Here is a 26,526-nt window from a genome sequence, read left to right as displayed (position 1 = left end):
GGCTAATGCTGCCAGCTCAGGGACGGATTCTGGCAGTGTCCGGTGGCACTCAGATTGGCTGGGGTCAGGGCTAGTTGGGTCAGGGCTAGTTGTTTTTCAGGTTTATTTGAACATGTTTTGTTTCTTTTTAATTAAAAAGAAAACTTTTCTAACTCCTCTTTGATCCCTTTGTTTATGTCCATGTATGTGGTTGGGAAGAAAGAGAGAAAGAAAGGGAGGGAGAAAGAGAAAGAGGTGCCAATATTTTCATTCAGCGTTTCCCCTTAGGTTATGTTTTCTTGGTTTTATTTAACATTCTTCCTTAAATATTTTACACCTAGACCTGTTCAATTATATTAATAGAGTTTTGTAATTTCATTTTAAAATACAGGTGCTTAGCAAGATGTTTTTCATTATTACATTTTTCAAACCAGGTTAATGCTGTTAATAAATGATAAATGTTCATAAAAGATATTTTAAATCAAGCCGCATGGTAATTTTCTGGATTCTGATACAGTGAACTTGCCCATTTGGGCCTTAGTTTTAGAAAGAGGAAGAGTGAAAAAAAACTAGAGGAAAGTTCTGTGAGCAGTTTTGCTGATATTGGCTGGTTTGGGGAAAGTCTGTAATTTTATTTGTCTTAAGCAGTAGAATGAAGCTGTGGGCTCTAAGCTGTTTTCAGCATTTTGCAGCAGTGCCTGGATGGCCTGTGGCTTCCTAAGTGTCAGACACGCCATTGCACACACAGGAGCTGCGTACTCCATCGTGGGTCATCTGAACAAAAGAATTCGTCTCCTGCAGCAGAGATGATTTACATACTTAGGAATCTCTGCTGTCTTTCAGACTATTGACTAAGTAAGTTTAAAACTTACATAGTGTTTAAATATATGCATGAGTATACATATTCAGTAAAAATCTGCCCAAGTTTTGCATTTAATATATTTGTTTTGATTTTGTATATCTGCTGTACTTTTGTTTCTTTCCTAGAAAGGTTAAGGTTTTTAAAAAATCTTTAAAAAATGGATTTATTAGGATCTGGAAAGTTTACTTTGGTAATACTACTTCTCTCAGACACTGTACTGAGGAAACAGGGGAAGGTCAAATGATGTTCCTAGCAGTGTTAGTGAAACCTGGCATCTTCTAGAACCGTCTTTCTCCTCCAACAGATGACACGCCTCTGTAGTTGGTGCCTTCAGTCTGGATGGATTTCTTCGTTTGTTCTGGTGTGGTTTTTTTTTTTTTTTTTAATTACGTTCTGGATGGAATTTTTTGACGTGAGAACCATGGTTCAGGCTCTTTCCCTTTCCTTCAGCAAAACTGGCTTGCTTAAACATGGTCTCATCTCTGCAGCTGTTCCTTTTTTATTTACCTTTTTTTGTTAAATTTTTTTCTACAACTTTAAAACACACCCTGCAGCATATGGGATCTTAATTCCCCGAACAGGGATCGAACCCATACCCCTTGCATTGGAAGGTCGAGTCTTAACCACTGGACCACCAGGAACGTCCCTTTGCAGCTGTTCTTAAACAGACCTTTTGAAGTGCAGAACTCCTGATCCTAAAATGTAAAAGTCCACACTGGAGTTGGGAATCATATCTTTTCAAATTGGGCTTAGACAGCGGGAGGGGATAGGAGTAAAGTACTTTGCAAGATATGCGTACATTTGTTATTATAAAGAGGAAAATACTTTTTAGAAATGATGAGATATATATATATAAATATCAAGCTAAATAAGTCAGTGTTCCTCTTGGGAAACAGAGTAGTGGGCATCCAGGAGTGTGAGCTTTTAATGGGGGAGAGAGAAGGATTTGGAAGGCATAGAGGATCAGAACTGTGTATTTTAATAATAAAAATAGTATGAGACACATAAATGTACCACACACTTGGCGAGACACCTCTTGTGTATAATTTCATTTAGCTTTCACAGTAAAGGAGAGGTGTTTTTATAGTAGGTGTTTACAGGCAGGGAAACTAAGAGAGCTTATGCAGCTTGCCTGTGATCATACAGCTGATGAGAGTCGGGATCAGAATTTGAACTCAGGTCTTTGACTCTAAAACTTTATTGCACTCTCACTCTACACCGCCACACTGTACTCTCTTGACATACTGGTCTCTGGAAATGTCAGCCGAGGCTAAGGAAGTGGGAGTCTTCAGCAGTTGTTCTTGTCATCACAGAACAACCCTGCTTAGCAGCCTAGCAGCTTTGTAGTGTGTTAAAGGTGGGAGCCAGCTCCTTTTTGTGTCCCAGGGAAACTCCCCTTGTTTAATTGGGTTTTATTCATAATGGTTTCAATCAGTGCATTTTAACAGCTCTCAAAAACAGTCACATTGAGGTTCGTATGACAGGGACAGAGGAATATGTGTAGCTCAAGGCTGAGGTACGGGAGCAGAGAGCCCCTGAGTGGTTCCTGGAAGCAGCCTCAGAGACCTGGGTTTTTGCACTGGGTTTGCATATGGAATCTACAACCTTCCCTCATGCCAACATTGAAGGCTTTCAGATTGGTAGAGATTATTCTGGGCCAGGCTCATTCCTTAGGTACGAGGTTAAGTGTGTGACCTTAGATGTATCAGCTCTGGGTTCCAGTCTTGGCCACTTGCTGGGTGACCTTGAGCAGGTCACTTGATTGCCTGGGTTTCCTTATCAGTTAAACAGAGGTCATATTAATAGTAATAACCACCTCATAGGTTGTTGTGAGGGTTAATGGAGCTAATACCTGTAAAGTATAAGATCAGTCCTTGGCAGGAAGTGCTCACCGTTAACATAACCACCTTCTAAGCCTTAGAATAATCATAGTTATGATAGCACTGTACCCTGGGTCCACTGGTTGGGTTAAATAGAACTTGGTCCTGTGATCTTGACTTTCCTCAAGGGGCAGTGTAGCTGCGTTCTGATTCCTCACTGCATCGTTGATGTTTGCTCCTCATTCTAGACTCCGTCCCCCACTGGCTGCACAGGCCGCTTCGTGCCTGATTCCCAGCCCCTGTCCACCCTCCCTCCCGGGCAGCACCCGATGCTGGTACCAGCGGCCCCTGCACAACTAACTGTCTTTGGTCCCTGTGACAGTGTCTCTCCCGAGTCTCTGCCCACCATTCTTGATTGTTTTCTTGTCCTGGCACCCTTTGCTGCCTGCCCCTTAAGTCTAACTCCACAGGAAGCCTTCTCTGGTTAGTCTCTACCAGCTTGCTGGGCAAGGTCACTGCAGCACAGCCTGGCCATTTCAGAATCTATTTCTAGCCCTCATCTCTAGGTCCTTATTCCAAATGTCTTTTGCCTCTTGTCACTATGGAGAGAGAGTTTTCCGCTCTTACCTGTGCTACTGCAGCACCATCCTAAGCAGTTTCCCTGTGGTCAGGGTATTGTCTTTCACTCTTCTGTCCATTCTTTACCCTCAAGCTACCACATCCAAACCTTCCCTGTCTTTAGATGCTTCTGTGGCTCCCTGATGAAACCCTCAGTATGGCACGCAGAGCTCTTTGTGTGCTGAGTCTCAGCCTGCTCCTCTAGTCTCGTCTTCAGCTGGCCCGGTGTGCCAGGCCCTGCATACATCTCGAGACTGCTGTGCCGTTCCTGCTGCCCGGAATCCCCAGGGGCCCCTTGTCCTGGCAAATGGCCTTCCCAGCAGGTGACTTTTAAGGCTGACTTCAGATCCGAGGTATCTGACGCCTTTCCTGTGTTCCTTTTCTCCCTTCTCACCAAAGCACCCAGACGCCCTGCGCTCTTGTGAGTCAGAGCTCTGAGGGACAGTGTGTGGGATTTTTTGCCTCTCTGTGCACTGTGAGCTCCGAGAGCAGATTTTCTTTGTCTCCAGTGCCCAGCACCTTGCCTGGCCTCATTCACTATTTGATAACTAGGTGTTAAATGAAGGACTGACGAGAATGTCGCGTACCCTCACTGTGTGCTTGATTGTCCCTCCAGATCTGTGCCCCGCCATCAGCACCTTAGCTTGGGGACTGCCATCGTGGGTCATCCGGTCTAGGGTCCAGCAGTCTTGGACTCCTCCCCCATTCAGTCAAGCCTGATGTTTTTGCCTCAGTGATAGCAGGCAGATCTCTGCTACCTTCTCTACTTTCTGGCTTGGCGTCAGCCTTTTCTCTCTCTCACTCAACTTCAAATGGTCTCCTGACCCTCATGTCATCCTCTTTCTCCCTTCAAGGTTTCTTTTGCAACACAGCCACTTAAGGAATTCTGCTCACATCTGACCTTGTTATTCTCCTGCCCAGGTTCCTCAGGGCTTCCCTGGTACCTGCAGAGTATTGTTGGAGTCCTCAGCAGGTACCCCTCAGGGCCTGCCCCAGTCAGGGCTCTCTAACCTTTCTCTTTGCCACGCTCCAGCCTGGGCTCCTGATCCCATCAGCTTGGGGTAGTGCTGTGATGAATGAGACTCTCAACCGCTTGACTTCAGGCAACGCTTCTGGCCAAGTGTTTGGTGGAGATCACAGCAGTGCCTACACTGTGACGGTGACCCTAGTGGGTTTCCTCTGCCCCCGCTCCCGGCCTCTCCTTCCCGGTCCCGGGCCATCAGGCGGTTTCAGGTGACAGTTGCAGTTGGTGAGTGCTCCACGCCACCATGAGGTAAACAGTTCTTTGTCCAAATCTCAGTTTTCCTTCTGGCTTTGTCAACCACTGGTCTTTCTGCTTGGCACCAGCCTTGCGAAGTGATGTTGTTTAAAATAGAACATTCTGTCAGTAAACCCTTCTTCAGGTTCTCTCTCTTAAGGATTCTTATGACACATCTGATAGAGTAGATGGTAACCAGAGAGCTATTCCAGAGCGCTGAAGGACTCTACTCCCAGAACTCCATTATTCATAGAGTCTACATTTTAGACCACTGCTTTTGCTGAACTACAGCTAGAAAAATTCAGAATTTATGCTGATATTTATAGGCCCTACGAGGCCTGCCCATGGAGTACGACTAAGTACAGTTTTGGACTTTGGATAGGAATAGTATCGGGTTAGCCAAAAAGTTCATTCGGGTTTTATAAATGAACTTTTTGGCCAACCCAATGTATTGTTAAGAACTTGCACTTTAGATTTTGAGTCTGACAGATCTGAGTTGAGTTGTTGCCATTCTGGTTACTAATTGTGTAGTTTATTATAGAAGAACCTTTCTCCTCATTTGTATGAGAGTAAGAATATGCTGTACATTGTAAGTGCCTTATAAGGATTAAATGTGATGATATATAAACAGTGCTTAACAGCAATTCAGGTACCTAGAAAAGACTCAGTAAATATTAGCAGCTACTTTTATTATTGTTACTACTAATATTTACTCTTAACTCAAGTTCCAGTTTTACAGGTCTTATTGCAGAGATAATTAGGCAGGCTTACCTCACAGGGTGTGGATTAATTAATTGATGTTGGTAAAGCATTTCATGAAACCTTTGTGTACAATACATTAAGTATGAGTTAAGATTAAAGTTGGTCTAGTTTAAAAAGACTTCATATCATGTGCTCTGTACAGGGGAGTTTCATTTCTTTTCAGGGCAGGTGACAGGCCATTTTGTAACACGTATTGTTTTTGTCTTTGGTGGAGTCATGCTTGTAGAACAGAATCTTGGTGCCTGGAATCACACACATCTGAAATACACAGGATTTTCAGAAACTATTTCTAGTAGAGACCTGGCAGAGGCCACTGTACACAGGAGTTTTGGAAGCAGTTGTGTGTGTTGTTTGCTCTGCCCCTTCTCCCTGAGCCTCAGTGGAGTTGTGCACATAGCACATGAGCACCCCCTCCCCACGAACCCCCCCTCCCCGTAGGCCTGGGCACAGTCGGGTGCCAGCAGCTCCCTGGCAGCTATCTCCACTACATGTGAGGGTGCTTGCCAGGACCCTCTAAAGCCGAGCAGGATTCAAGCAGCCTGTGGCCCTTGCTTGTTATGAAAGCAAGGAGTGTGGTTATCATGTTGATTGGTCTCTAAGGAGGCAGATGTGGGGCAGTAATATTTTAGACTTAGCTAAAATAAAGAAAAGAATGGACTAGAAGAGCAGAATCTGTTCCTGACTCTGAAGAGTTGTAGCTTCATGGAGAGCCTCCTGAGGGAGGTGAGGCAGAGGACAATCTTGTGAGACATTTACTGTCTAAACAGGACCAGCACCTTATGGCCCTTGGACTGGGCTCTTATTTTTGTAAATAAAGTTGGAACAAAGCCACACTTATTTGCCCATGAATTACTTATGGCTGCTTTTGTGTCATGACAGAGACCATCCATCCAATAAGTCAAAAATAATTGCTATCTGGCCTTTTATAGGAAAAGTGTGTCATCTCTAGCCCAAAGTAGTGGTCTTCTCAGGTCTCTTCTCTTAGCAGGACTTAGGATCTTAAGAGCGTGGGTTTTAGACTCAGACAGACCTGGATGCACATCCCAGTCCTGCTACTAACTAGCTATGTGACCTTGGGCAGATGGCCTAATGTCTCTGTGCCTCCATTTCTTCTGTAAAATCAAGTTAATAGTTAGGACCTGCCTTACAGGATTGTCAGAATGAAATGACACAATGCCAAGAATGCACTTAGTGTGGTATCTGGCTTGAATTAAGTGCTCTGTAAATGTTCACTGCTATGGTTAGGATGATTCTGTGGGTCTGCAAATCATAGTCTCCATTGTGCTGTCTGGGGTGACTTGAGCAGGTCCATATCAGACCCACTGCCATGAACTCAAAGAAGAGGAGTAGGGGGTTTTCTGATACAGCAGAGTAGCAGCTCAGTGAATGGGCTGAGACCCTTGTTCCCCTGCACCCCAATTGTCAGAACAGCACTGCTGAAGATGGTCCGCAGACTGTCTCCTGGCTGACTGCATCATCCGTGTCCACTCTGTATTCTGTTCCCCCCTTGTTTGTGATGTTGCCTTATACGATTAGAAAGTCTTTTTGTCCTTACGCTGTGATCCCAGGTATTGTTTAAAGACTTGAAATTTAGATGAGTCCTCCAACCCTGTTTGTTCCTCCATTCATTAAGCACTTGTGGAGTGCTTCTCTGTGTTAAGAACAGTTGCACACTCCTGTCTAGAGCCAGGACACAGGGCTTTTGGATTTGTTCCTTTGCCTCCCTCTTGGCTACATGACTGCCAGCTCTAGTTTGTTTTCAAAGTAGTGGCACCCCAGTAGGATGCCAAAGCTAGGAATTTTCATTATGTTTGCCTGACTTCATCCTGGGGGAGAAGAGAGCATACCATGTTTCAGGGTCTATTGGCTGTTTCTTAGGACAGATGAAGGAAATTGGGGAACAGGTTGACCAGTTATCTGCAAAGAAGGCCAAAAAACCATAGGATTGGGCTCTGATGGATCTTGCAAAGGAGGCCCATGAAAAATAAAACAAGCCCCGGCAGAACTCAGGCTTTCACCCCTAAGGCACAGCAAACCCAGGAGAATTCGAACAGCAGTGGAGGTCAAGGCTGGCCAGTACCCTCCCCTCGTCTGGCACCATTCCTCTCTTAGGAGTATACCTCCAACCTAAAGAGAAGCCTTCACTGAGCTATAGAAATGTAAGACACGTTTTCTAGGCCGGATGTGTTGATGGTGGGAGGATAGTGGTAGACAGGTGCTGTGTAGCCAGGGATTAGAGGGAGAAATACAACAAGATGAAAGTGGTCCATGTCTGTCAGTGAAAAACAGGACAAAAGGGACCTTCCCAGGCATTGTAGCTGTGCTTCGGAATTACCATCCATCATTGGTAACACATGGATAACACTGACCTAGTGCTGTACTTTGGGAGAATCCGACTATGTGTCATGTCGTAATGTTGCTTACAGCTGGGCCACAGAGTCCTGCAAGCCCTCACTCTGCCTGCCTTGCCAGGCTTGTCTCACTTCTACTCCCTGTACCCCAAGCTCCAGCTACACCCCACTTTATAGCTTTTCAAACATGCTGGGTGCTTTTCTACATGCCCATCCCTCCTGGAAAGCCCATCCCTGTGGCCAGTTCCTGGTCTTTCTCCAGGGGTCTGTCTGCTTAAAACATCTCTTCATTAGAGACCATCCAGCTCCTCCAATCAGAGCCTCCTAATGCACCCAGTCTTTCCTCTGTGGGTCTCATCATGCTTGTAACTAGTTTTTAATGTGTATTTCCCCAACAAACCCTGTGAGGGCAGGGACCAAACCTTGGTTGGGTGTTTGGCACATTTTAGTGGTTTACTACATTTGTTTACTGACTGAATGACCAGAAGGAGCACTGATTTATAAATGGTGGGTATGAGAAAAGCTTTTTTTTTAAAAAAAAAAAAAATTTTTTCTGTTTTGGTCTTGTTTTTCAAATAATTTCTGAACAAAGTATTTTATTATTTTATAGATACGTATTACGTTTAAGGGATTCTCTGAGGTGGCATTATTTTCAGTGAGTGTGTGTGCGCTGGACAAATCTTACTTTTCTCTTTTCCCTACAGAATGAAATGTGCCTGGCTACTCAACAGCTTTCTAAGCAACTGCTGGCATATGAAAAACAGGTGACTTGATATATATGTGGCATATGTCTTAAGAGTGTCCTAGGTGGAGTTCTTACAAAGGAATTTTCTAGGGGCATCCTTTAGAGACCTTCCTTCTTTCCTTTGTTTTTTTCCATAGGCCAGTTCCATTTTTTTCTTGTTCTTGCCTTTTCTTATCCACTGATAAATTCTAATGATTATCCAAAAGTCTATATATTCTTATGTACGTATTCTTAAAATTAGCTTACAAATGTAATCAACTGCCCTGAGGGTTTGTATTTTTTGAGGGACTACAAGTGCATCAACACTAAGAATTCCAGGCAAGAAACTGAAAGATACCATTCTATCTGTGCAGAAGGGTGATGACCAACAACGGGATAGCCTGGGAAGGGCAGGTGACGGCGTGGCTGGGGCAGAACAAGGGAGAGCTCTGGTTCTCTGCAGCCAGACACTCTGACGTCATGTGCTCTTGGGAGGAGAGGAAGTCGATGTGGAGGGCAGTATCTTGTGGGATGATGCTATAGTGCTGAATCCCCTGGCATTCAGCTAACACCTGGCACTTTTTTTCTTTGGTCTTAGAATTTTGCTCTTGGCAAAGGCGATGAAGAGGTCATTTCTACACTCCACTATTTTTCCAAAGTGGTGGATGAGGTAAGATGGCAACATGGCAATTTTTTTTTTGATGAAGGATAAAGGTTTTACAGAATTGTGTTGGTTTCTGCCAAACATCAATATGAATCAGCCATAGGTATACATAGCAAATTTTTATTTGATTCTTTTTTCAAACTTTCTTTCCTCTTTATTTCACCCTACTTTTTATTTTTAGGTATATATTTAAATATCTGAGAAGGTATCTCAACTTTATCTTCCGAGGCTCATTTCATAAATGAGATTTGTATGCGGTTATGTTTGATTTTGGCTTGAGGGGAGAGGCCTTGGTATACGTAAGCAATAGTTTGAAAGAAAGACTTCTAAGAATTCAGTTTCCTAAGGAGGAAGAATTACTGTCTTAGGGCTGCTGTAATAAAGTTACACATAGGTGGTCCGAAACAATGGACATGTATTCTCTCACAGTTCTGGAGGCCACAAGTATGAAATCAAGTTGTTGGCAGGGCCACGTTCCCTCCAGGGGAGAATCTGTCCTGGCTTCTCCCAACTTCTGGTGACTCTGGGTGTTCCTTGACTTGTGGCAGCATCACCCCAGTCTCCACCCCTGACTTCACGTGGCCGTCTCTCCTCACCCTACCACCATTTGTTTTCTTCATGTCTGTGTCTTATTTTCTTATTAGAACGCTTGTCAGTGGATTTAGGGCACACCTGGATAACCCAGAGTGATCTTATTTTGAGATCCTTTATTGTTTCTGCAGAGATCCTTTTCCCTAAAATTCCCGTGGTATAGACATAACTTTGCGGGGAGTGTGAGTCAACCCACTACAGAGAGATTCTGACAACTGTTTTTACGGCTCTGTTGTATAATATATCTGGAATATTTGTGAAAAGCAGGTGTTGGTATAGGAAAAGTGCCTAAATCCTACTTGTAAAAACTTAAGAGCTTAGGTGCTGCGGGTGCTGGGCAGCACCCTCTGCCAAATTAGATGAGCGTAAACGACTTCATTTTTCAAGGCGTTTGTGGTACTTACAATAGAATATCTTCAGAGAATAAGCAAACAAGACAGTGTACAGGTGCCATTTCACGGTGCCACTGTTGATACGAAGGTGACACTGTCTTCAGTTTAAAGAACAAGAAACTAACGTTCACATAAATTTGTGCCAGTTGTCTGTTCATTCAGTTCACCAAGTCAATATTCATTCAACACATACTGACCACCTGCTATTTAGCAGGTGCAGTTCGAGGCACTAGGGATGTAGATACAAACTGTCCAGTTGATAGTGAGCTTTGTCCTCTGTTCCACTGCTGGGGCTCTTTGTATAATAATATGGATGCATGTCTAGTCCAGAAGAGGAGGAAGATGAATGGAAAATGGAATTAGAGAAGAGCAACAAGTAATTTTGTTGAAGGTGAGAAGAATTTTTCTTAATTAACAGTAAATGAATAACCCAGGGGGAGAAGCAGTAGTCTGCACTCACTGAAGTTATGTTTTCTTGACCAAAAGAGAGTTGCTAAGGAAATGTGGTTATTTGTCGAAACCCTAAATTAGGATTTCTACTTTAAGATCTTTACTCATAACTGTATTTTCCTGGGCAGGAATGATGATTCTTTTTTTTTTTTTTTTTAATGAATTGATTTTTATTGAAACATAGTTGATTTTTCAGTGTTAGTTGCTGGTATGCAGCAAAGTGATTCGGATATATATTTTTTCTTCCGTATTCCTTTCCGTTATAGTTTCTTACACAATATTGAATATAGTTCCCTGTGCTTCTATAGTAGGACCTTGTTGTTTATTTTATATGTAGCAGTTTATATCTGCTAATCTCAAACTCCTAACTTATTCTGCCACACCTTTTCCTCTTTGGTAACTTTAAGTTTGCTTTCTATGTCTGTGAGTCTGTTTCTGTTTTGTAAATAAGCTCATTTGTGTCATATTTTAAATTGCCTGTACAAGTGATGCTGTGTCATTTCCATAGTAGCTGCACTGGTTTACATTCCCACCACCAGTATAGGAGCCTTCTCTCTTCTCCACACCCTCTTCAGCATTTATTATACCTCATTATAGTTCTCATTTGCATCTCTCTAACTGTTAGTGATGTTGAGCATCTTTTCATGAACTTATTGGCCAGTGATGATTCTTTCAGTGGGGAATGATCATTCCAAAAGGATGGAAGCTTGGAGGTGTGATTTTTATAGGCAGTATCATAGCCTTCTGGAAACTTAGCACTGTGACTTTTCACACAAGCCTCTTGATGTCAAGACTTAAGCCAGTGAAAGCAGTTAACTCAGGTGGGAAGTGGAGAGTAACTTTTGAGGTAGTTTTCTCTACCTGGGTCTATATCAGATTGACAGTTTTTCAAAAGAAGTAATTTGACTCAGAAATTGAAAAATCCAACTAAAAGTAGAGATTTGTGTCACTTATATTTAATAGGATATGTTGGATTCAGATCTTTGATGTTATAGGCATATAGAGATTTTTATCCTTGATGATTTCACCAAAAGCAAGGTTTCTAGATTACTTATTTTTAGTGCATCTGAGACAGGGAATTTTTGACATTATTGATTCCATTGCCCAGTGTGTGTCAGGCCCTCTGCTCTGAGTGTTACTTATTCACGTTATTGTTTTATCCTCAAAAGAGTCATGCAAGGAACATGCTGTGATGCCCATTTTCTGTGTGATGATACTGAAGTGCCAAGAGATGGTCTGTGCTCTTTGCACACTTCTCAGCAGAGGTGGTGTGTTTGGAAGTGATTATCCCTTACCTCCCAAAGCCCCAAAGTAAAGAGTTGGTGACACAGATCCCTTGATCCTTAAGAAGAAATTAGGAAGAAAATGAATAGTTCAGAAATTTGCCATTCCTGAGGTATATAACCTTTGGAAAGAAAACCATTTAACCTCTCTGTGTTTTGGTTTTTTTCATCTGTAAATGACAGAAGCAGAATAGTCCACTTAACCAAGCTATTATAAAGATTAAATTAAATAATTAGAGCATTCGATGCAGAGCCAGTTCATTGAATTCGTCTAATTAACTGTTAGTTTAAAAAAAAAAAAGGTACATTTCTTATTGCAGTTATTCAGGAAAAGTAGTTAACACATTCTGTGCTAATGCATTTTTTGGCATGGCTGTCTTCATGTGTTCCTCCACAGGGAGAAAAAAAAACAACTGCGATTCTTTGGCTTGATTGAAAGATAAGGGGAACATTGACTGGCCAGCTGCTCCCTTGCCTGACAGATGGTTGACCTTAGGCCAGTTTTTAATCTTGTCAGAGCAGCCTCTGCAAGCACCACCCTGAAGGACCAGATCTGTTGGGAGATCTGTGTGCAAAAGGGGGATGCGGGCATGTGATTGATCGGTGCTGAAAGAAACTTCACCTAACATTTACCCGAAAAACAGTCGCTGGGTGATTTCTCCTTATACACCCAACAGGAATCCCAGAGCATCCTCATAGTATCTGGAAGTCTGGGCCTTCCACTGTTCATTACCAACTACCACACGTTAAATGTTTTAGCCACTTTGTGAGCGTGAAAGACAAACTGTATCCCAGACAATATTTTGAAAAGAGCGTGAATTTTAGATCCCAGTAGCCAGGGATTAACATTGTAGCTGTTCCACTTATTTGCTCTCTAGATTTAGAGATTTATTTGCCCACCTATAAAACTGAGGATAATAAATAATACCCATCTGACAGAGTAGATGGGAACTAAGTGATATAAAAGCACAGAAAGCGGGCGCACAAAGTGGTGCGTGAGGTGCTCCAAAGTGTTAGTGTTAGTGCTGGTGGTGATGATTTTTATTTCTCCTAGACCCTTTACGAGGACAGGATTTAGTAAGGCCTTGTGATGGAAGAGAGGAAAGAATCAAGAGCTGTGGAAATTATCTGGTGAGAAGGAGCATATCTGAATATAGCCTTCTTGCTCCTGGAAAGGTCTGCAATCTGGCTGGGTTGTCTCCGCAGGGAGCTTTCTCTCTCCATGGCAATTCCCAGGTCCCGAGTGCCTATACTTGCAGGGTTCCCAGCAGGCCAGTCTTTAAGGTATGACCTCAGCCCCATCTGAGAGAGCACGCGCACGCACAGGCCTGGCAGAGTGCTCACCTTACTGCCCACACATCAGAGCGTTCTCCTTCTCTAGGTGCATGTGGCTCACATCCAGAACACAGAGCCAGAATTTGCCCAGTAAGCAAACAATAACCATGGGCTCAGAAATTCCTTTGCTGCTGCTGCTGCTGCTGCTAAGTCGCTTCAGCTGTGTCCGACTCTGTGCGACCCCATAGACGGCAGCCCACCAGGCTCCCCCATCCCTGGGATTCTCCAGGCAAGAACACTGGAGTGGGTTGCCATTTCCTTCTCCAATCAGAAATTCCTTTAGCAAACTTAAATGGTGCACTGGTCAGTTAGAACCTTGCCTTTAGTTTTTAATACCTCTTAGCCTCTGACATTTACTGCTTTATGAAGGGTAATTTATTTGCTAAGAAGTCTAACTGAGCTCTTTAACCACATGGAAGTGTTCGGTGTGATCACTCGGTGAAATAAGACAATGTCAGAAATAGTAGGTATAATTTTCTTCAATAGATTTCTCTTTCTTTCAGCTTAATGTTCTCCATACAGAGCTGGCTAAACAGTTGGCAGACACAATGGTTCTACCAATTATACAATTTCGAGAAAAGGATCTTACAGGTAAAGTGTTTGAGTTCAGTGCATATACTTTCAGAATATTAATTCTTTAAGTATTTTTTTTCCTGAAACTATTTCTTTAAGTGTGTGGATTATTGAGAAGTACCCTCTTTTTCAGCTTTTATTAAATCCTCACAGTGTTCTTGGCTCACCTAAAGGAAGTCAAAGGCTAATAAGAAAATAGAGTTGGAAACAATTGTAATGTGACAAGGGCAGCTTGATAGAGCTGTACAGGGAACAGAAACAGCACACAGGCATTATTATTACCCTTTTGAAGGTAGGGTGCCAAAGAAGGCTTCCTAGAGAAGAAGATCTCTGAGCTGAGTTTTGATAAATAAATGTTTACCAAGTAGACAGAGTTAACAAGGCTCATATTACAGGTTGTTGTTGATCAGTCGCTAAGTCATGTCCAGTGTTTGTGACCCCATGGACTGCAGCATGCCAGGCTTCCGTGTCCTTCACTATCTCCCGGAGTTTGCCCAGACTCATGTTGGGGGCATTTGTAAAGGCATGCAGTTCTTGTGAGCCATGAATACTTTGGAATGTAAGTGGAAAGCTTCAGGAGGAAAGTTCAAAGTGGGAACCATGCAGTATGTGTGCTCGATTCTGGGATATAGCTGTGAACAACAGTGGAGCTCACATTTAGTGGGAGGAAGTACATGTGACTAGTTCAGAGAGCCTAGTTGCCTTTTTGGGTTAATTTTGGTTCTTCAACTAAAATAAAACTTTAGAATAATTTTATATCATTTGAAATGAAGGTAGTGAAAAAATAATCTTGAAAAAGCTTAATTGATATTACTTTTGGGAATGTGGATTTTCTAGTCCTTTTGTCCATTTTTATTTCATTGAAAATATTCATTGCTCAGAGAGTAAAGAATTGTATTTTCTACAACACCAATATAAAAAATTGCAGAACAGAAAGTCTGAACCTGAGTACTGAAAGATCTGTTGTTCAGGATAGTACTTCCTCTTTAAAAATACAGCACCTTAAAGTTTTTTTAGGCAGAAAAGATGCCATTCATGGAAGGCCAAATCTTAAACATAAAGCTTTCTTCCCCCTCGCTTTGAGATCCCCTGTGATCATGTCACCTGAGGCCAACAGAGAAACGGCAGAAGTGGCATAAACTCCACCCAAGGGCAGTTTGACAGCAGTAATACTTGATAAATAAAAAATAATACATAATATGTCAGCTTGTATGAAGAGAAACCTCGATTGAGCAGACTTTTGTATGTTTTTCAGTGTTGCTCATCTATAATAGCATGTAAATCCCAGACCTAAATACAGTCCTGTCCTGTGCTGTTTATCCAGTGGTAACTGAAAACTTCATTGAGTGTGTTTTAAAAAAAGATTTTCTCTAAATGAAAATATTAGAAACATGTAGGGGTGTCATTTAAAAAATGAACTCTTAAGTCTTTTGGAGACAGAAGAATCCCCCCTGACGACTTATATGGTCAGACTGATGTTTCTCAGGTTTGTTGGTGGGAACCTCAGCTTGAGAATGCTCTGCAGCCTTGATGACGTGGCCCTTGTTAGTCCAGAGGGCTCAACTTGTGGAATAGTAGTATTTACCAGGATGATAATTTTTTTTTTAAGAGAATAAAAGTATCCAGTAGTAGTGAAAAGTCTCTTAGTATTCATGAAAAAAGTTGTTATCCTTTTCTGATGACACCAAGACAGAGATTTGAAGGGTTTGCCTTGGGTCATACCAACTCTTTAGCGACCCCATGGACTGTAGCCCACCAGGCTCCTCTGTCCCTGGGATTTCCCAGGCAAGAATACTGGAGTGGGTTGCCATTTCCTCTTTCAGGGGATCTTCCCAACCAAGGGATTGAACCTGGGTCTTCTGCATTGGCAGAGGGGTTCCTTAGCACTGAACTATCTGGGAAGCCTGCTTACCCACCAGTATAAGTACATAATCTGAATTAAGATAATACAAGAGTTTTTAAGCAGGTGATTTAAAATTGATAAGGAAAAAACTCTAAAACTGCTCCAATGGGAAGTAAAAGATGAGAAAGAAAGAAAAATTAAAGAATAGAAAGGCAGAAAGTAGCCCCCATATTAGAAAGAATAACAAAAATGTGAAGTGAAATTTATAAGCTGGAAGCAGTTTTGAGACAAAAGCAACATACAAAATGTGAAAATACTTTTTTCTCTGTTGATAAAGTAAAAATGGATTATTTTAGAATTGTAGAAAGTGTCTCTTACTTTTAAATATCTCCGTGCTTTTAAGTTTTTAACCTTGGACGGTCATTGCTCTCTAACGTTGACTTTGTGTTTTCGGTCTTAGACTTTGTTAAGCCGTCTTTATACATGATGTGTGTGGCACCTACATGGGGTAATATTTATTGGTGTTGGCTTGTTGCAAGTACAGTATACTAGATCACTTCAGAAGTTTTTCATGAAAGCAAGCATCCCCAGTCACCAGGACCTGGGAGTGCTAGTGAAGACTCTCCCCTTCCATGTACATGTCTTTATTTTCCTGGGAAAGCACAGAGCTCTGGGTTGGCATACTTTTTCTTTGTTTTAAGATGTTTTTTTTCTCTTATTCAGAAGTAAGCACTTTAAAGGATCTTTTCGGACTTGCCAGCAGCGGTAAGCATCTTCTCTGGTCTTGGTATGAGGGTTTAGTTTGTGGGTAGAGATGCTGAATGAATGTCTTGCCTTTCAACCCATCTGGGTGCTAAAATATCTGTTTATTTTTAGAGCATGACCTCTCAATGGCAAAATATAGCAGGCTTCCTAAAAAAAAGGAGAATGAAAAGGTAAGAAAACCTACCTTCCATGTTATTTTTCACTTCATTTATTTAAGCTTCTTTTATGTTTTCCTGTTATGAATTTGTGGCATTGAGGGTGTCCTGATGAATTTTTTTTTCTTACACATGGATTTTTAAAAATATTTATTCCGAATCTCTTAAGTAGACTTCTGTTTCTCAGTTCTAGCTTTTCAAACTAGTTTATTAAACATGAACTTGGAACCATTGTAAAATGATAATCATGTAATGATTCTAACTTAAGCTTGATACCTCATATGATTATCTGACTCATATATACTCAGGCACTTGATCTCCTTGCCCTGGATGTAGACTCTGATTCTTTAACTCATGCTTTCTAGCTTCTTAGCTGCTATAGAGAATATCAGGGACTTCCGTATAGCTCAGATGGTAAAGAATCTGCCTGTAGTGCAGGAGACCCGGGTTCAATTCCTGGGTCAAGAAGATCCCCTGGAGAAGGAAATGGCAACCCACTCCAGTGTTCTTGCTTGGAGAATCCCATGGACAGAGGAGCCTGGCGGGCCACAGTCCATGGGGTCGCCAAGAGTTGGACACGACTATATGACTAACACACACACATAGAGAATATCGAATATTTTCAGATATATAACTTTTACTTCCGTTCCATGATTTCCCGGGAATACAGTCTTATGAGTGAAGCAGAATGTTTGTGGCTGTGATTGCATGCTGCCACATCGTTTTCCTAAAGGACTGTAGTTCTTTGTAGTGCTGCCAGCAGAAAGTCTTGTCTTCACCCTCACAAACACTGAGATGCCATTAATTTTGGAATTTTTAATTTGACTTTTTAAAAACTTGAGGGAGAACCTTATGTTTTTTGTCACAAATATTGCTCTAATGAATAAACAAACATGTTTTAAAGTTGCCAGCTCGTACAGAATTGCTGCTTGCTTTGGACAGCTTGCCATTGGTTTTCCTCTCCCCTCTTAACCAGGTGAAGGCTGAAATCGTGAAGGAGGTGGCCGCAGCCCGGCGAAAACAGCACCTTTCCTCCCTTCAGTACTACTGTGCCCTCAATGCGCTGCAGTACAGAAAGCGCGTGGCCATGATGGAGCCCATGCTGGGCTTTGCCCATGGACAGGTAGGGCTGTCCCCCTGCCCCGAGGCCTCAGACCTGACCAGCTGTGGAGAACAGGGTGGTGTTCTGCTGACAAAGCCCCTAGGAGACATGGAAGCATCATCAGAGAAAGAAACACAGATGCACAGCCTTCCTGGAGGCTACTAGATGCAGCACTGGAGAGCTTCCAGAGGGGCTGGGTCCTCAGGAGCTGGACTTGTTAGGCTGCATGTGCAGGAAACAGTGGCCTGTTCCCAGGACTCCCGTGGGGAGGAGCCAGCATGGCCTTTGTGTCTGATTCCAATGAAAGCCAGGCCTGGTCCAATTTTCTGAGAAGCCTCTGACTCCCAGATTGGTGGAACTGGGCCTGCAACCAGGACTCCGCATGTTCCTTTGTATTCTGTGTGGGAAAGGCTCTTCTCACAAGATAACCTTGCTGAGGTTATTGCCAGCACCTTGGCTTCTGGGGCATGGGGAAACGTTGCCACTGCCTGATGAAGTCTCTGTAGAATACTGATCCAGCTTCTTCCTCTCATTTCATGGGCTACTGAACACTGTCTGCAGGGAGGCTACAGTTTCAGGATGGGGCCTTGACCTGGGACACCATCCCTCACACTCCACCCCTACCCTGCATTTGCCCCACTTAGCTTGGCTCCAGAACCTCAGTTGGGCACATGAGAAACATACCTGGGAATCTTCTCAGTTAACCTTCTAGGAACAGAAGGGAATGTGAAGAAGCAAAACGTTGAGAAGGAAAAAAGCAACTTAAAAAAAAATCCCACATGTGAGCATCTATTGTTTTTAAAATACATTTTAAAAATACATATATTTCCAAAAAATAAAATATCCGTTTCATTCAAAAAGAATAAGAGAGAACCTTCAAACATTTAAGCTCAGCTTTCTTCTCAGTATGTTTGTTACATTGTTTAGTGGTGGGGACAGTAAGGTCCGCTTATGTCTTCAGAGGTAATATTTAACTAGAGCAATATAATCTATGTGTCAGCTGAGTAAAGCTGGATTAAACCAAACATGAGCGCTGTCCAGCTGTGGGCTCCAGTCCTCAGCAAATCCTTGGGCACTGCCCAGCTTCCTCGGAAGGGGCACGTGTGTCTACTCGTGTATACTCACTCACACTCTGCTGCCTTCCCCTCTTCTGCTAAATACTGCCCCTCTGCCCCTGCCCTTGTCCTGGCATTGTTAGAGAATGCCAGTACTCCCTTGCTACATCTGACCTCCTTGATTAGCAGTTCTTGCCTTTGGAGCAGTAATTCCTTCTCAGTTAGAGGCCCCGAGTCAGGGAAGGACCTGGACTCAGCATCTCAGAAAGAGGAACAGCTCCGGGCCTGACGGGTCAGTGTTTGGGGAGCTGGGTTGGTCAGAGGAGGGTCCTCACAAGGCCCGAAGGATGGGTTTGATACTGACTGGTTTCACTGGCTTTCGCGGCCAAGGATTCCAGCACGTCTCCCAACCTGGCCGCAGAGGGGAAGACAAGACATCGGGTGCAGTAGTGCTGGTGTAGCCCCTGCACCTAGGAAGGCAGAGCAGAGCACACATCCTTGTTGGGTGGTGGCAGCATCGTTTTTGAGGACAGAGGATGGCATGTTTCATTTTTTATATGAAAAGTATGCAGATTTCAAGACAGAAGGCTGGATGAAAGTCTCACCCTGCAGACTTTTGAATTCTGATAAAAACTATAGTTCCTTCCTGTAAACGAGGTTGTTGTCCGACACCGTGAATCTTTGGATGATTCTGAAGCGTTCGCTGTCCTCCTGCCTCATCAGCCCTCTGTACCCACTGCCCACGGAGCATCTGCTTCTGTAGCTGATGATCATGTGACCACAGTACTTCTGCTGTTCACAGAGGGCCACGGACTGAGGTCTTCGGATGATATTGCACCAGTGAGACTTCTCAGCACCACCCCCTTTAGTGAAGGTGGTTTGACTCCAGTTTTTCCTTCTCTGGCCCTCAATAAACAGGTTTCCAATTAAGCCATGATTCAATCTTGATGCCTGCCCACAGATTGAGGTTTCGTAATCTGTGTACAGGTACATGAGAACACAAAAAAAGTTGTATTTACAGGGTGAGTCGTACATCATGTGGTTGTATAAGCCGGTGGTGAATGCCTTCTTTCCATCAGGTTGTTTAAAGGACTGCATGAGCCTCTACCTTCGGTGTTTACAGAATAGTAGAGGAGCTGAGGTATGGACTTAGAGTATCAATTCCAAGGAGTTCGGGGCAGGGAAGCAGAGGAAAAGCCACCTTCGTGCTGTGTCCTCAGAAATGTAGAATGCTCATTTAACAGACTTTGATGTTTAACATTTCTGGGACTCAGAGTGGCATTTACAGTGTTTATCTCTGTATGGGTCCACGGTCACGGAGCCAGGGCATCTCCCTGCAGGTATTCCTTGCATTAGGAATACCCCGAGCACTGTGTTTCTGTACCGTGAGAACTAAGAACACTGGTGTATGTGCCTCCCCAGGGTGTCTGGGGGGCCAGGCGTGAGGATGTCAGAACTGTGTCAATGACACCTCCCATCCTCTTAGAGGTGAAAGGTTGATTCCCATGCCCACCACCCGGGCAAGACCTGCTTCCAAATCAGAATGATGGGGAGCAGGAGAGCGCCACCCCCAGTGTCCAGCACCTACCCAATGCCACAGACCTGCTGTGTCCTTCTCACACACAATCCCCTTTAAGTTGATGTCAGAGTTGGAAGGGCCTTTTAAGGATCTTCAGCCCCATTTTCCTTCTGCAAGCTGGCAGCCAGGTCACCGTCTGTCCGGCCTGTGTTCTTAGCCACATGTGGCTTGGTGAGAAGAGGCAGTCAGAGTGGCCTTCCCTTCACTGAGAGCTGCACACTGCTTCTCTGCTTCTTGCTGGTGCTGTGCATGTCACCGTGTTAGCTGCCGGAGACTCAAGGGTGAATAAGACCTAGTACTGGCCCTGAAGAGTTGACTCTAAATTCACACAGGAAAAAGGCAGATGATAATATCTAAATAATTATCAGTAGGAGTTATTGATGAGGGGGGTATGTACCAAGCACTTACACTACCTCTGATCTTCACAACCTTTTAGCGAGTTAGCAGGCTCCACCCCTTTCCCTCTCCCGAGGCACTGTGGGCTTTGGGACTAACTCGGCTGGTGAGGTGGGGCTCAGCTGGAAGGCAGCCAGTGCTGCTGGCAGGAGGGCCCGCTAGTGTCAACCACCCTGGTGCTGTCAAGCTCACATTTCACGAGTTTTGTCAATCACCTTTCCCAGACAGTTTTCAGAATGTCATAATTGTATCTTTCAGATTAACTTTTTTAAGAAGGGAGCAGAGATGTTTTCACAGAGTATGGACGGCTTCTTATCCTCCGTCGCAGACATGGTTCAAAGGTAATGCTGTGCTCTGGTTTGAATCTCCTTTGCCTTTTATCTTTTCTCCTGAGTCAGTCTCTCTGCAAGGTGAGGGGAGGGCCCCACAGAGCCCCCTACCCTGACCGCCTCCACTCCATAAATGCTCAGAGACGGCACCCATCTCTTTGCTGTGCTCTTTATGAGTAGTGTGCTTGGAAAGCCATGATTTCTGCAGTTCTTGACTTGTATGGAGCCAGAGTCCTATCTACTACAAATTCTAAACAAAAATTAAAATGTCCACAAGGGTACTTTCCCATTAAGTCCAAGTTCCTCTTCTTAAGATCTTCACGTTATAAGCCTATGAGTCCAGTTTAGAAGAGTGGCTTGCTTTTTTCTTTGAGAGCTAATGGGGTTATTAGCCAGAAGTGCTGCAGCTTTTCAGGAAACTCAGCATCATTTGTGAATGACAAATAGATAAATAAGACATTAAGCCTTTTTAAAATTCATTTAACAAACTGCAGTTCAGCCTTGCAAATGCAGACTGTCCTGCCCACGTTTAATTGAGGCTGCGGCTGCTCCGAGTCTCCTTGCTTCTTGTCATCAGTGTCCCCGCTGGTGAACTCATGGAAGGCACCCAGGCACCGCCAACGCCAGGCTCATTTCATTAACAGCACAGACGTGCGGTTCCTTGAGCACTCCTCACGATTCCTGGAATATAGAAATGTTGTCTCTCTGTATATATAGATGTATAACTGATAAGTCAGTGTACAAAATAGAAGTATAAGTAGAGGATCTTATTTTGTGTGGAAAAATGAGTGTTGTTCATTTTCTTGAGGATGTGCATTTCAAAGTATCTTTAAAAGGCCAAGGAGTAGAATTTATTTGGGCAACACGGGGAGAGTTGTGGTTTAGGAAAGCATATATTCCTTGGTAAAAGTCCCTAAACTGTTTTTTTCCTCTGATTGCTGATGCACGTTAAATTTATAATTATGTTAGAAAGCAGTTTGTGAAATCTGAATTCAGTTTCCTGCCTTGTAATGTGATTGTGAACCCCTGGGAGTGTCAGGAAAAAATGAAAATAGGGAGCCCATTAACTTGTCACTGCAAAACGCTCTCTCCCTTATCTCTCGCCGCCTCTCTCATCCTGCCTTAACTCTCAGAATCCCATGGTTTTCTTTGTCTGCAAGAACTTCTTGTGCTTCAGGGTTTTCTCGTGGACTAGATTTTTATATTAACGGAGGGCAGGACGTTTGTGCCCGTTTCCGGCACTCTGCAGTGCTCGCGTCCTCTCTCCTTGTCGGTGTCTCTCTGAACCGTCACCAGGGCACCAGCTGTTCCCACAGTCTCGTGACTGGGCCCTGGCCACACAGCCTGCTCCTGAGAGCTGGGTCTCCTTTTGTGAGTTGCACTTCTGCTGCCTGACGAGGCATTTTGCAACAGAGGCAGCAGGTGGGGTTCCCAGCTGAACCTGGGAGCCCCGGAACCTCCTGGTTCAAACAGTGAAAGCATTCAATTAAGAATTATCATTTTCCTATCCCTTACGTTTTCTTCTGGTGAGTAGATGAATACTGCTGCCCCCCCTGCCAGCCTATGTTGCACTGCCATATGTCAGCAGCCAGCCCACCTGAGAGGCCGAGGGAACGGTGTCTCGTGGCGGCCCTGGGCTCTGCAGTGCTTCCCTGGGAGATGGATGCCTGGCCTCCCATCCAGTTGTGGGAGGATTCAGAACCCAGCCTGAACCCACATGGGTGGTATTTCAAACCACCCCTGGTGCCAGGGGCTTTGCTTTTAATCCTACTCCAAGTGATAACACTTCAGCCTTTTTTATTGGTTCCTTCTCACACACACTTTTTAATTAAATAAAACATGATTTTGTAAAAAACAAAAAACTATGAAGGGAACATTTGAAGATGGTGACTTTTCTACCCTGTTCCTGAGTTCCTGTGTTAGCTCAGAGTTTTTGAGCCTGAGTCCACATGGGTGGGGGAAGGGAGGGGACAGCTACTAAAAGCTCCCTGCAGTTGTGTGCACGATGTTGTGTTGGTTCACATGAGGGCTTTCCTGGGGGAAAGCATGCTTACCTTTCATGAGATCGTCAGAGGCTTCTCACAAAACCTGATGAGCCTACAAGGTTCTGTATACGTTTGGCTTCCTCTTTCTACATCCTTACCGCTTAATTTTTTTTTTCTCATTTCTTTTGTCTCAGCCTTGGCAGTGACAGGCAGGTTAAACTAATGAGGTTCATTGGTGGAGCTCCAGGCATTCCATTCAAATGTCTAAATAGCCAAAATTAACTCAGACTGCCTGCTTGTATCAGGGAAACATTAAACAAGACCCAGCCAGTAGACACTGAACCTGTAAGAGGAGAATATGGAATGACCAAGCCCGAGCTCACTCACCTGCAGAATGCTTTTGAAAGGAAATGCTGAGGAGCTCATTCTAAAACCCTGGACTCACTGGCCCCCAGGCTTCCTTCTGAAATCAACACTGGAGTTCAGTCCTGTCTCCTTACCGCAGTGGGGAAGTGGAGCAGCGCCTCTAGAGTTTGTTTTCTTGGGTGGAGGGGCCATCCTGGCAGGTTGTGTTTAAGACTTTATAACCCAGGCTGTCCTCACTGGGTGTGGTAGCTGTTGGGGCCTCACCTTATCGAGGAGAAAGGGCAGCTGCTTGTTTCAAGGTAAAGCTTCCAGGTTTTCCACACTTCAGGGCACAAGGAAATGAAAGCCAGACCATGGGCAAACTATGGCCCGCCAGCCCGTGCCATCTCTGGGCAGTTGAGTAGCTGTCACACTAGGGAAAAGCATCGGCCTTGCCTTTGTGTTTGCGCTCTAGTTGCTTTCCAGTCTCCAATGGCCGTCTCCACTCCTGCCTAGATGGCGGGTAGGTGGGTGCATGAATGACGGCCATCTCCCTCTTGCCTCTCTGGCACTTCCACAGCTGCTAGCACCTGTGGCTCCTGAGGTTGGGCTTGCCTTCTCAAACTCACATTGGTAGTTCTGAGCCTGGACACCACTGTGTCGGCAGAGTAACTGCTTACCTGGATTCAGGCCTCACCCAGTGCTATTCAGTTATGCTCTGTTTGAAAACAGCAGTCCTGTTAACACTTTGAGTAAAACAGACTGGAGTCCCTGTGGTCTTCAGCTTTCAGGGCCTCAGGTGGAGCCTTTTGTATCCTGTGTGAGGTAGGAAGCCATGGGGAGGCTCCGCCATCTGCTGTGACAAGTGACTGACTTGACACCTTCTGTCTCAAGCATCCAGGTGGAACTAGAAGTGGAAGCAGAGAAGATGAGGGCATCCCAGCAAGAATTACTTTCTCTCGATGAAGCTGTTTACACCCCAGACTTCGATGTGGCTGCGCCCCAGGTCAACAGGAACCTCATCCAGAAGGCCGGTTACCTTAATCTTAGAAAGTAAGAGTGCTCTGCCCGCCCCCATCTGAAAGCTGTATTCCCTAGCAGTGGCTGAAGAGCACCTGTTACGTGCCCCATCAAAGGCGGGGGAGGTGTGAGGGTGGGGAAGAGCTCCCACCAGGCGCCCCTCCTGCCTGGGACTCAGGACCTGGGCCAGCTCCCAAACTACACTGAGAGATGGGCTTGAAACAGTCGTGTGAGTAAGAACGCAGTACATGGACTCCAAGACACCACAGGCCACCCCTTCCTGCTCACCAGGGCCATTTGTAAGTAGACTGCTCTTACTGGTCATCGTCCTAGACCACTGAGACCCTTCCCCAGACCCCCAGTGGGTGAGAGCAGTGTGCCAGTGACCCAGCACTGAGGCCAGAGTCTTGAGGGCCAGGAACTTTTCAGAGTCATCTAGATTTCTGTAGACTGAATCTCACATTTAACCTTCAGGTCTTCCAATTGCCCATCTCAAATGAACGAGACACTCAGGTTTACCTGAGCCTAAGAGCAGAGCAGGTGCAGTGGTGAACTCCCACTGGTCACACCCTTGCTTGGCTGGGCCCCCGGTCACTTCATTTGTCAAATGAAGCTGAAAACTGAACCTACATCCTAAAATTGCTACAAAGATTAACTGAGGTAATTCCTAGCAGGTATAAGCACTCCAGTGTTAGCTGTTACCATTTTTGGAAATTGTAATTATTGAGGCAGGAAACCTAGTGCCCCATGCATAGTCACACTCCATACACTGAATGAAGCAAATATATTCAACGCCCCCCAAATGGAGGGGGTATGAAGAGGAATTGCCCGCTGCTTTCCTTCCAGGGTAGAGCTCTTCAAAAGTCTGGAAAGCTTGTCAAGATCACAGGCCACATATCTCCTTTAGTTCTGTGCAGAACATTCCACAAGGTTCTGGTGTTACTGGCCAGGAACTGGATTTTTCTCTTGTAAACAGCCCACAAAACAAGAATAACATCTAAGCTGGAACAAAACCCAGTCTGATAAAAAGTGCCCAGGATTCTGCGGTATATGCTGTGGGCTGAAGTGACCCTGGTAACTCTGTAACTAGATTTCGAGCAGTTGAGCTCTGAGTCTAGTGAAGTGGTCTTCCAGGTTTTCAGTGTCCGATGGCTGACACTGGGTTGAGAAGCAAAGTCTGGCTGCAGTGGTGTCCCCGCCCACATCCTGGAGCTGGCCCTGGGACCAGCAGAGCCTGTCATCTCCCCACTCATTCAGGCTGCACTGTCCCTCTCCTGCTAGTCTTTGCACTTGAATTCTTTTCAAAGCACTTTTACTTTAATGTCAAGAAACCCATCGTTTCTGAAACACTACCAATACCCATAAAAAGGCAGCAAGACTCTTGAGGTGCCATTCATGCTTCCTAATGCTCATGGGCTTTTCACAATTCAATTCTCACAGTAAAACAGGGCTGGTCTCAACCACCTGGGAGAGACTCTACTTCTTCACCCAAGGCGGGAATCTCATGTGCCAGCCTAGGGGCGCCGTGGCCGGGGGCCTGATCCAGGACCTGGACAACTGCTCGGTGATGGCGGTGGACTGTGAGGACCGACGATACTGCTTCCAGATCACCACTCCCAATGGAAAAGCGTAGGCCACTCGGGTTTATGTGGGAGGAACGGGCAGTGAGTCCGCCTCTGCGAGGGCCTCCTAGCTCACTCTGTGCTGGCCCTCCTTGGGGGAGGCCCCGCTCTGGGTGATGTCGACCTTCCCGGAGGGTGGCTTTATGTTCTCTTTAAGCAAGGACACAAGACCATATGGAGTCCAGCCTGCCTTTTATAAGAAGTCCCAGGGAGGAGACTTCTGGAGGTCCAGTGGTTAAGACTCCATGCTTAACACTGCTGGGGGTGCAGGTTGGATCCGTGTTCAGGGAACTAAGATCCTGCATGCCACGCAGCCAAAAAAAAGAAGTCCCAGGGAGGATTTGTATGTGGCTTTGGAGAAGGGGTGACCTACATGTGTAGAGAGCGATGGAAGGAGCTGTTGATCAGTAGAGACTCAGAGAGAGGGGTGGTGCCAGGCTCTTCCTGTTACTAGACAAGCCTTTGTGTCCACAACATGGGGGTTGGCTGTGCAGCTAAAGGGGAAAGTGGGTGCCTGCCTGAGGAGTCCACTCCTCCAGCTGACACAGCTGATGTGAGCAGGACGTTCGGCTGCAGCAGCGTCATTTCATTAACACGCTGTCCCCACGTACTGCTGTGCACCTTGGGCCCAGAAGTGACCACACACTTACACAGTGACAGCCTCATAT

At 44.7% G+C, this 26,526-nt stretch overlaps 1 protein-coding gene across 3 annotated transcripts in view; it reads left to right on the top strand.

The window, feature by feature from the left end:
- APPL2 (adaptor protein, phosphotyrosine interacting with PH domain and leucine zipper 2) overlaps nucleotides 1-26,526 on the top strand; it is a 51,694-nt gene that overhangs the window by 10,300 nt on the left and 14,868 nt on the right. For all 3 annotated transcript variants that reach the window (XM_061417172.1, XM_061417173.1, XM_061417174.1), the window contains 9 exons: nucleotides 8,355-8,414; nucleotides 8,973-9,044; nucleotides 13,593-13,680; nucleotides 16,229-16,270; nucleotides 16,382-16,440; nucleotides 17,402-17,548; nucleotides 20,816-20,898; nucleotides 24,111-24,269; nucleotides 25,677-25,865. In XM_061417172.1, the coding sequence (XP_061273156.1) occupies nucleotides 8,355-8,414; nucleotides 8,973-9,044; nucleotides 13,593-13,680; nucleotides 16,229-16,270; nucleotides 16,382-16,440; nucleotides 17,402-17,548; nucleotides 20,816-20,898; nucleotides 24,111-24,269; nucleotides 25,677-25,865 (899 nt within the window). The remainder of the gene's footprint in view (nucleotides 1-8,354; nucleotides 8,415-8,972; nucleotides 9,045-13,592; nucleotides 13,681-16,228; nucleotides 16,271-16,381; nucleotides 16,441-17,401; nucleotides 17,549-20,815; nucleotides 20,899-24,110; nucleotides 24,270-25,676; nucleotides 25,866-26,526) is intronic.

This window comes from Bos javanicus, chromosome 5, assembly GCF_032452875.1.
Source record: "Bos javanicus breed banteng chromosome 5, ARS-OSU_banteng_1.0, whole genome shotgun sequence".
Lineage (NCBI taxonomy): Eukaryota > Metazoa > Chordata > Mammalia > Artiodactyla > Bovidae > Bos > Bos javanicus.
Note: the sequence above shows the minus strand (reverse complement) of the source record. Positions and strands in the feature narration are given on the sequence as shown.